Consider the following 11449-nt stretch of genomic DNA (forward strand, 5'->3'; position numbering starts at 1 on the left):
AAAATTGATGTTATTGATGGGATAATTAGATGTTTAAATGTAATTTAATTTTTAATATAAAATGTTTATAATATTTTTCTACTTTATATGTTTCAAAGATGGTAATGGAATAAAATGTAATAACTACTTCATTTACCTATAAAAATTGCGTTGATGTTGAGCTTAAATATTATAGTTATAGTGATATTATAATGTAAAATAAATTAAATTAAATATGTTGTATCTTATCTGACTGTGTATCCCGAATAGATTTAAATGAATATTATGCAATTGATATTTAAAAGAAATGTGTCTTCAATGGATGATAAAATGAGATTCTTTTTTATTATAATGTAAGATTTCTCATATTTGGTTACAACAACGAACATATCCCGTTTGTTTCAAAATTCAAAATTTAATATCCATATTTTCAAAACAAAAATAATATCTAAACTTATCTATTGAAAACAACTACAAATATTTAATTACTCCACTAATTATTCCAAATTTCACTCCAATAAACAGCTTTTCTTTTGGTAAAATTTCATTTCAAACCCCCTCAAGAAACACAAAAGGATGTTGCAAAATCATCAAATTAACAATTGTGATTACTATATTTAATATAAACATATTACTATAAATAATAATTCAACTAAATGTTTGTTATCAGAATACAATTAAAAAAAATTCAGAATCCCACCAAGAAAAAAAAAACCTTGAAACATTTTGTCAGCTCAATGTAAGAACCCTTTTTCAATAAGAGCAAAAGTTCTTCCTTGTCAACTTCTTTTTACATGCATTGTAAGCTTATACAACATTTTTTTGAACAATTGCCATTGATTGGATATGGTCAAAGTTGCCAAGAAGGGATTTTGAAATTTATTTATATTTTTTTGGCTTCTATTTTAAGCTCTATTGATCATATCCTTTCTGGTAAATTTTTTATTTTGATCCCAATTTTTTGGCTTTGTAAAGAAAGATAAATTCTGGGTTTTGTTTCTTTTCTTGAGTTTTGATTCAAAGTTTCAATCTTTCATAAAGTTTCTGAGGAAAAATCTGCTTATTTTCCTAGCAGGTTTCAATGGTTTCTTTTTGAGGGAGTTGGTGCCACATGTTCTAAGGTTTGAACTTTTGATGACAGCATTTGGAAGGGTTTTGGGTCGGGTCGGGTTGAATTCTTATAATTTTTTTGGCATCGAGTGGCTTTGGATATTGATGAAATGAAAAGGGGTCCTTTATCTGCTTGTGATAATGCCTATGATACAAGGAAATATGGGTGGCAAAAAAATTCCTTGTTTGATATTTTTGGTAACTTTGCTTTGTATTTCATTGGCAATCATTTTGGATTATAGAAGTGCTGCAGAAGAAGCATTTCTTAATGTATTAGTTGATCCATCAACTGGGGAGATTAATGAAAATCGGGTAAAAAGGAAATTTCTCTACTTTCATTAGCTCTTTAACTTCAATTCATTTCCTTTATGTGATTTGTTTTTTGTTTAAACTAATGTCCATTGCCTTGAATTATGACTTGTTTATTGCTTTAGCCTTTTATTGTTGGGAGGGTAGCAATGGTTTAACATGTTTTTTAATGAAACGTTTGGAATTATGCTGGTTTTCTTTGTATAATATGTAATGATCTTTAGTGATTAATTAGAGGTTTTAACAGTAGATTTTGAAATTTCAGTATTGTTTATATATTTGGTATGTTTTTTAAGTTTTTTGCAAGCATTCAAGATTGAAAAATGTCAGTGTATTGTTCGAATGCATCGAGTTGAAAGATACGCTGGAAATAGAGTTCTTTTTACTATCCCAATAGCTAGAGTTTTGAAAAAACCGAGAGGCATTACGTATTCGAGTTTTCAAGTACATGCAGTATATGCTGACATTAATGATCTTTATAATAAGCAGTGTATTGTTGATCTATTTGGCATGTTTATGAGTTGGTTGGAAGTGGGGAAACGGAAAACTGACATTAGAGTGTAGTGTGTACTAATGCATTGATATATGTATGTTGGAAATGAAGTTCTTTCACTAAGCCGAAAGCTAAACTTTTGAAAACCGAAAGAGGTATTTGGGTATTCGAGGTGCACTCCTACTTGTCTTCAACCATGTTGTTTCATAATGTTTTTAAAACTTATTGAGTGTATACAAGAAAGATCAATAAAAAGTTCATGGTTGAATAAATGTCATATTTACGGATGATAGTGGCATTGGATATTGACAACATAGATTAAAGGAAATGTATGTTAGGAAGTGGGAACTGAGTTTTGTTGCCAGTTGCTAAAACATTGTATAAATTGTTTGCTTGCAGGTGGGATTGTTATGGATAAATTGCAGACAAGATTTGAATGATTTACTGTATGCTTTTGTAGATCCCAAATTACGCCGTCTAGAGGAAATACTCTCCAATGTTATCCATACAGCGGGTTACTCATCGGCAAAAGAAAACATTCGGAGCTTGGTTAATATTCGCCATCCTGAGTTAAAGCATGTTCTTTCTAATTGCATAAGAAATAATCATCTCATATTCCAAGTATCTAAGGAAGATAGTAAGCCTTGGTACACCAGCTATGTCAAGTTATTATTTCGCAGGCATGATGTTCCTAGAAGGATTTTAGGCTCTAAGAACACTGAAGAAGCCCCTGACTCGGACTTAGGCCCATCACCATCACCATCATCATCACCATCATCATCCCCATCATCATCCCCATCTCCATCTCCATCATCATCACCATCATCATCCCCAAATCTGGCCCCAGCCCCTTCTGATTCCAAAGTTCCTGAATCTGAAGCTGCTAATTCCAAAGCTCCTGATGTTAGGCCAACTCCATCAAAACGTCCACCATTTTCACTCCCTCCACCAGTTCCTACACGTTCTAACCAACATCCACCTCCAGTCCTTAGTCCTCAGAACAATTCACATCACGATGAAGGTCATTTGGAAGAAAAAGGAACTAGCTTGAGAACACTTATTATTGCTTGTATTGTGACAGCATTAGTAACAGCCATTGCTGCATTGTTGTTCCTCTCTTTATGCTCCCGTAAACAAATCAATAAGAAGCCCATCTCCGGCGGTATATACTTTCCTGCACACTCTTGTTATATTGAAACTTTTGATAAATTTTTTATCATTTTTTTATAGGTTCTTCTCATGCATATGCTTTTATATCTAATGCAGGAGAGATAGGTAAAGCATCAAACGAGCATAAGGATTCAACTGATGACAGTATTGCTCTAGAAATTTCCTCAGACGGAAAGTCATCACCTGGAACTGTTGGTGTTGCTGGTGCTGCTGCCACTGCATTTGCTGCCACTGCCACTGCCGCTGCCGCTGCTGGTGCCAGTTCGGGTGCCTCCAAAGCCTCAGCTGAATCTTCTGCTACATCAGGTGATACTAATTCGGTGGTACCTCAGCCTGCAGGAAAGGCAGGAACTTCCACAGCTGCGGTACCTCTGGTGAATGGTCTTTCTGGTGGAGTGGATGCTGCCCCTTCTGAACCTCCTAACCAGGTTGGAGCCAATCCTCCACCTGCACCAACTGGTTCTGCCAATGTACCCCGACCTCCTGAACCAATGTCACCACCTAAACCTCCCACTTCTCCTCCTAAGCCACCTCCACCAGTGCCCCCAGGTCCCAAGGTGCCTAAACTGCCAGGTGGACCACAACATTCAAATGCTAAATCTGGTGATGGATCGAGTGCAGCAGGAAATGATGCCAATACTTCTAAAGCCAAACTAAAGCCCTTTTTCTGGGATAAAGTTGCAGCCAAGCCAAACAATGCAATGGTCTGGGATCAGATCAAAGCTGGATCATTCCAGTATGTATCAAATTCCCTACTTGTTTTTTGCTTTTAATTTTTAATGCCGACACATCAGTATGGGATAGACTCAATACTGCTTTTGCAGGTTCAGTGAGGAGCTGATTGAAACTCTGTTTGGGGCGTCAGGTCAAAAAAACAAGAAAACTGGTAAGAAAGAGCCATCTGCACAGGATCAGGGACCTCAGTATGTTCAACTCATTGAACCCAAGAAAGCACAAAATTTAGCAATCCTTTTGCGGGCATTGAATGTAACCACTAAAGAAGTATGTGATGCACTTCGTGAAGGTGATTTCTCCCTTATACATCCTTTCAAAAATGAGCTTCCGAGCAAATTTTTAAGCATTTTTACCAGTTTTTGATCCTGGAAAGTAGCACTAACATCCAGTGTCTATGGAATCTGGAAATCTTCTATAGAGTTAGCTACCCTCTAAGCTGATAAAGAATGTGATTACCATCTTTTATATATCTAGTGTAACTAAGATTATGCTAATGTTTGAAAATGTCAAACGGGAACATTTTTTTGCAGCTAACCATACTCTTAGGACCGTGTTTCTTTTTTGGTAACAGAAAAAGAGATAGTACTAATGTGTTAAGTTTCCAATCATGATATTCTAATATGTTCGTTTGATACCAGGAAATGACCTCCCAGTTGAACTCCTTCAGACATTATTGAAGATGGCACCAACATCCGATGAAGAACACAAACTTAAAACATTCAGGGGTGAATTTTCTCAACTCGGTCTGTCCGAGCAATTCCTAAAACAATTGCTTGACATCCCTTTTGCTTTTAAACGAATAGAAGCTCTGATTTTTATGTGTTCTCTTAAAGAGGATGTTTCTGCCACTAAAGAGTCCTTCAAGACATTAGAGGTTGGTCATTAGATTTTAAATTTCATGACTTGCATGATTTTATACAACGAATATCATGCATCGGAAATATATTTTAAAAAGTTAACAAAATGTGAATCGAGGATGTCTTTTGGCAGGTTGCTTGCAAGGATTTAAGAGGTAGTCGGCTATTCCTCAAGCTTTTAGAAGCTGTTCTGAAAACTGGAAATCGCATGAACGATGGGACATTCCATGGTGGTGCACAAGCTTTCAAGCTCGATACACTTTTGAAGTTATCGGATGTTAAAGGAGTAGATGGAAAGACCACACTATTGCATTTTGTTGTCCTAGAAATAATACGTACTGAAGGTTTGAAAGCTGCCCATGCTGAAAGAGAAAGTGAAAGTTTTAACAGCTTAAAATCCAATGATATTCTCGAGGATGTTTCCCATGATCCAGAAGACCACTACCACGACCTTGGGTTTAAGGCGGTTTCACATCTGAGTAGTGAACTCGAAAATGTCAAGAAAGCTGCGGCTATTGATGCTGAAAACTTAACGGGAACTGTTATTAAACTCGGCCATTCACTCCTAAAAGCACGTGATTTCTTGAACTCGGAGATGAAAGGTTTGGAGGAGGATAGTGGTTTCCAAAAAGCATTAAAGAGTTTGGTTGAGAAGGCTGAGGTTGAAGTCAAGTCATTGATCGAGGAAGAGAAAAGAATCATGGAGTTGGTAAAGAAAACCGGCAATTATTTCCATGGTAACGTTAAAAAAGACGAGGGTATACGCTTGTTTGTTGTCGTACGGGATTTCTTGGTAATTTTGGATAAAGTGTGTAAAGAGGTTAGAGACAAGCCGAAAATATCACATAAAAAGGAGGGGTCGCATGCATCATCTTCCACTGACTCCAGTATCAGATCACCTTCTCCCTATTGCTGAGCGAAGGGTAGAAGATTATAGTTCTTCATCAGATGACGATAATTAATTGTGTTCGTTTGAAGAAGGTATGCGGTTTTTACCTTGCTACATTATATAGCGAAACTTAAAACCAACACAAATACATGTTCCATAGGTCATATTTGCTCGTGAGATCTCTAAGTTCTGTTTTAATGTTATGTTGGCAAATTGATCAAGATGGAGAGGGCACCAAAACATTGTTGTTGCGGTTTTTCAATGAACTGAATACATCTAAAGTACCAGTGGAAAGGGGATAAACGAATGGCATTGCTCTTCAATGCTATATTTCTACGGAGCTGACATTGCCTACGTGTGGTTGATCTTCCTTTGGTATCGTTTTCGTGGTTCTTGTTGATTTTCCCTTGTCAATGCAATATACAATTACAGTTAGACTTAGATATAATGATGCCTCCATTTTTATTCTTAAAATTATGATTCTTTGTTAATAAATTCTTAGTTCATAATTTTGATCTCAGTGTTGACATCAGAAACTCCTTTAGTGTCTATAAATTGTAGATGGAAGGGATTTTGTTACCTATGATCCCGGTTTCCGATAGGTCATTTCTTGTTTCTGTTGTTTTGGGTTAGGATTTTTTCAAGTTTGGATAATTTTGGGTTCGGGGTATTTGGCTTCGCTAGTGAGATCATCTTGGGTTCTGGTGATTTCTAGTCATTTCAAGTTATTTGTTTTTACTTCGTCATTTTTGGCTTCAGGACCTATAGTGTCGTGCTGCACCAATCTGCAAAGTGCAAACTAGTATTCCAGTTTATCGAGTCTTATAGTTTTATCCCACAAAAGTCGGATTAGAACTGGTATAATACTCGTATATCCGATCGAGCTTTAGCATACGAACCCATATTGGATTTAATATTACCTTTTGGAACCTTTATAGTACTCTTTGCTTGCACTCCAAGTATGAATCTTTTTCTTCTTTTTTCCCACCATGTCTGATTATGATGACTGTTTCTTCACTGTAAACTTTGAGAATTTGTGTGATGACATAACAATGTTCTTTGAGCTTTTCATACAAGAAAAAGAACTAACAATTGTGGTGTATTCTTATAACAATATTGAAACTTTATTTAAAAATCATACAATGCGGAAACTCAGTGATTCGTATAATATCGCGGTCCAACCTTGTTCCGATCCATGGATAAGTTTAATTGAAACTTGAAACTTTTTATTTCCTGCATTTTACGCATTTTTGTAAAGAAATACTGGACCGTTGGATCCGATGAACATGGTGGTTGAGGTGAGAGGAGCTTGTGTGTACATATCTATACTATAATTAAGTTTTTTGGTGAGTTTGGTGTTAGAAGTCAACTCTACATTAATTCGATTAGAAAAAGAGTAAAATTTTTTTAAGGGTGACAAATAGGCTAAAGTATGTTGTTAGTCCCTACTTTGATAAAATTTGAGATTTAGTCACTGTATTTAAAAATTAAAAATTAAGTCATATTTTTATAATTTAAAATATAATTTCAATTATTAACGTTGTTAGTATTTTTTTGTCAAAATTTGTCAACTTGGCATAATAATTAGGTGTTCAAATTTTACGTGGTATATAATTGACAGAGAATAAACATATTAAGTTCATAAATTCTAATGTAATTTTGTGATAATGATAGACTAAGATTTCTAAATTGAAAAGTAAGAGAATTAAATTTTTAATTTTAGAGTACATGTCTTAATCTAAAATTTTAAAAAGTACAAGGACTAACAACATATTTAAACCTAATAAATATTAGGCTTATGACACGATTTATCGTTAAACTATACCTGCTTTTTCCCTTTGATACTTTAACCTTTTTTTGTCCTATTTTGATACCTAAAATATTCCTCCATTATAATTCTGGGTCTAAAAAGTTAATCATGTTTAAAAAATAGGCCATGATACACTCAACCAATGATAATGCATCAATGTTTGACTTTTTACAACGTTATCAATAATGTGGTCATTGATTAATTGTATCGCTGTTGACAACTAGAATGAGTCTAAATAAATTGATGTCTAAATTCATTTGCATTTCGACAACTATTTTCGCATAATATAAAATATTATAACTTAAAAGATCTGTAAAACTTATTAAAATTATAAAAGTTTTAAAATTTACAAAACCTTAAAATATAATAAAATTACTTAAAAAATGGAAGTTTAAGATAAACCTAAACAAATGCATATCTTTAAACGATGTGTTTTGTTCTTATACATTTAGATGAATACCTAATTTTTAATTTTTATAGATGTACTAAACTATGTTCAGAAAGAATCTGGACAGTTTTGCAATTTTAGTAATTTTCTTTATTAATTTTAGGATGTTCTAATTTTAATAATTTTTATCATACTTTAAATCACATTTAGGATCGACATAATCAAATATTATTTATATACAAATGAGCTTAGATGTTTATCTGTCTAGGTTTGTTTTGATCGTCAACATCAGCCATTGTCGGTCAACATTGGTCAACAACTACGACATCAATAATATTGAAAAAGCCAAGACACATGGCGTATTTCCTTTAATTAAGTTGCGACCTAGTTTTTTAAAACTATTAACTTTTTGGACCAAAACTAAGGCAGCCAATATTGCACTAGTGGGGGCACGGTTTTGGATTTATCAATATTAAAAAAAATTTAATATATGCATATAAAAGTATTTAAAAATACTAAATGAATTAAATTAAATAAATTTCACATATAAAAATATTAATCAATTATATATAATACTCTTAAAAACTTCACAAATAAAATTTCATCATTCAACGCATTCAAAATAAACAAAGACAAAAATCATTGCATACATTAAACAATAAAATTATCCACAATATTATTGGAAACAAAATTCACAACAAAGTCTTTATTAACTCTGAAATATATAGATATTTCAACACTCTTTTATGTACATTTTATATTAATTTCGAGTAAATAAATAATATTTTTGTATTTTTCACTTAATTTCATGATATTTTATTATTTTCATTAGAATATGATAAGTTTGTGAATTTTATGTTAAAATATTATTTTTCTATTTTTTGGCAATAATTGGGTTAAAGGATAGCAAAATTTTGATTATATTTGAGTCTTAAAAGGTACGTGCTAAAAGATTCACAATGTAGTTACATAGACTTCAAAATGATGTTGATCCAAATTTAATTTTAAAGAGGCCTAGTATTGTCTAAATTGGGCCCAAAACCATTTCACTTACCCGCTTACCATGAAATAAAATGGCAACATCCACAATTAAAATTAGCAATCCCTAATCCACTATTCAACTCTAAAATATAACAAATTTGACCCCAATATTCATCAAATAAAAATTAACATGATATTCCCCTTGAATTAAGCTTCAACTGTCCACCTACTTCTAAAAATAGAAGTAAAAAAACTACTAGCTTTTGATCACTCATTGGGCGGCCATACATGGAGGAAAATAAGCCAACTCCTTTGCTAAATTTAGCAAATCACACCCACCATTCCTCACACCAAGGGACGACACAAAAAGGGGAGGAAATCAAGTAACCATTTACCCATTTCTTCCCTAATCAAGGGATGCTAAATTTGAATCTGTGGCAAGTTTAGATGATGACAATTCTAGTTCAGAACAGTCTAAAGAAAGTTATTATAGGGCAAAAACCTGTGGATGAGAATTGTCGAAACCATCTATTGAAAAACGGAGATCGACTTTGATTTTGAAAATGATAAACAAAAATTGGGAGTCGCCAACGATCTTTATTAGGTGTGATCAGATCACCTTTGTTTTAATAAAACATTTTAGTTTATTAAAACGACATTTTTTTTTGGGTCTACGAAACTTGAGAAAGCTGGTTTGGGAGTAGGTTACGTGCGAGGAAGGGTTAGCACCCTCGTCACGCCTAAAATTGGTACCTAATCAATTGATTAACGTCTTAAAGTCAAAAGTCGAAAATATTTTAAAATAAATTTTAAAATACGATCCCTTTTTATGAACGTTTGGATTACTTGAAATGGATATTAAGATTCTCTTGTTTCGAAGAAATAAAATATCACATCCAGCACGTAGGACACGGCATTTCGAACCCTCGATACCAAAATCATCTCATAATTTCCGAAACTAATGCCTTGAAGTTTAAAAATGATATTTAGTTGTTTGGTCAAACGACAAATCGAAACCCAACAAGTAGGGCACAATCTCTCGAAATTTTCCAAACAAAAATAGTGCCTTTATTTACAAAGTCGACCCAAAACACATTAATTTTGACTTAAAATAAAGTGGAACCACAATGTGATAGTTGCAAATGACGAACAAACGTGGAACAACATACATGGATAAGATGCTATACAAATGGGTAATAATAATATGAAAATATAAACGAACGAATTATAATACACAATGACAATAATTACATAACATATGCCTTTTAAATACCAACGTTAATAATCAAAGGAATGAAATAAATTACATGAAACCTTTTAAAATAAACAATGAGATGATTTCAAATAAATAATACATAAAATCAAGTTTAAAAAAGATGTCATAAAAAGTGATTTTAAATGAGTAGTATGGAACAATTTAAAATAATTAATATACAAAGCAATTTAAAGTAGAGTGGGCGAATTGATCGAAATAGCATATAAAGGTCTAAAATAAATAATAATAATAATATGTGTAAAGAGTTTAAGGTATACGATATATTAGAATTTGAAAACAAATAATCTATAGAAAAATAGTTTAAGAATAAACATAAGCAATTCAAAAAACGATATATAAAAGGAGTAAAATAAAAAAACGAAATAAGGTAAAATGATATATAAAATAATTCAAGGTAATATGTATTAAAACGGTTTAAAATGAATATTACAAAGCTTAAAACGAACAATACATAAAATAGTAAAAATTTTCAAAATAGCTAGTATGTAAAATAGGTTTTATAACAAATGGTGTATATACATATAAAGGTTATTAATTAATGTATGGAAATATAAAATAGATAAATAAACGAATTTAATGTACAATTAGTAAAAGCAAGTTTGAATACCTATTTCGCAAGACAATTTAATAATAATAATAATAATAATAATAATAATAATAATAATAATAAGCAAATGCATAGATAACTAAGTAGACTACTGAATAAAATAATAATAATACTAATAATGATAATGATAATGAGAAAGACATAAACCAAATAAATGACAGATGGAGGAAAATAAAGAATTCTGAGAAATGAAATAATAAATAAACAAATATGGGGATTTAAGAATAAATAAATAAATAGACGAACGGTGTATAAATAAATAAGTAGGCGAACAAGCAAATGGACAGAATAATAATGCACAAATACACCAAATGAATAGATAAATGAAACATATAAAAATAATTTAAATAAATAATTAAAAAGGGTTAATTGCGAATTAAATGGAATTAGAGGGACAAATTGAAATAAATAAATAAAAATAAAGGGGGCTAAAACGTAATGAGTGAAAACAGTCAAGGGTCAAAGGAGGAAATAAACCGATCTTTCGGACATGTGTCCTTGCTCAGCGAGTCAGGGACTAAATTAAAATACGCTACAAATTCGATAGCCAAATATGTAAAGAGCAAAAATAAAAAATAAAGAATAAAAATGGACTAAACTGAAGCGCGACTTAAAAACAAAGGACCACACGCGTAAATGAACCAAAAAATGGAAACACGCGGATCCTTGAGGACAAACGGGTCTGGTTACACGGGCAGTCCAAAACGGTGCCGTTTTGGCACTTGGATTCCCACCCAAACGGCGCCGTTTCCAGGGCTGCATTTAACCCCCATTTTTTTAAAAAAAAAATTCATTTGCAGCCTCCTTTCTAAAAAAACTGATATTCCCTTTACTCTCTCCCCCTT

At 32.5% G+C, this 11449-nt stretch overlaps 1 protein-coding gene across 3 annotated transcripts; it reads left to right on the plus strand.

The window, feature by feature from the left end:
* Positions 1 to 629: 629 nt before the first annotated feature.
* LOC108451128 (formin-like protein 5) lies at positions 630 to 6037 on the plus strand. Of its 3 annotated transcripts, none has more exons than XR_008282722.1 (8): positions 630 to 718; positions 1055 to 1401; positions 2291 to 3053; positions 3158 to 3797; positions 3886 to 4085; positions 4435 to 4670; positions 4787 to 5634; positions 5703 to 6037. XR_008282722.1 is itself a non-coding variant. In XM_053027735.1 (7 exons), the coding sequence occupies exons 2-7, from the start codon at positions 1231 to 1233 to the stop codon at positions 5567 to 5569; spliced, it is 2793 nt and encodes a 930-aa protein (XP_052883695.1). In that variant the 5' UTR covers positions 630 to 718; positions 1055 to 1230; the 3' UTR covers positions 5570 to 6037. The 3 variants fall into 3 exon arrangements, 1 of the variants encoding a protein (XP_052883695.1); XR_008282723.1 differs by having other exon boundaries at positions 5765 to 6037; XM_053027735.1 differs by having other exon boundaries at positions 4787 to 6037.
* The last annotated feature ends 5412 nt before the right edge of the window (positions 6038 to 11449 follow it).

The sequence above is a fragment of the Gossypium arboreum genome, chromosome 5, assembly GCF_025698485.1.
Source record: "Gossypium arboreum isolate Shixiya-1 chromosome 5, ASM2569848v2, whole genome shotgun sequence".
Lineage (NCBI taxonomy): Eukaryota > Viridiplantae > Streptophyta > Magnoliopsida > Malvales > Malvaceae > Gossypium > Gossypium arboreum.

Excerpts from the sequence above, each read along its gene's own strand:
- LOC108451128 (XM_053027735.1), top strand. The coding sequence starts at position 1,231 with ATGCCTATGATACAAGGAAATATGGGTGGCAAAAAAATTCCTTGTTTG. Across the intron at positions 1,402-2,290 it reads GGGAGATTAATGAAAATCGG|GTGGGATTGTTATGGATAAA; the intron begins GTAAAAAGGAAA and ends GTTTGCTTGCAG. Across the intron at positions 3,054-3,157 it reads TAAGAAGCCCATCTCCGGCG|GAGAGATAGGTAAAGCATCA; the intron begins GTATATACTTTC and ends TATCTAATGCAG.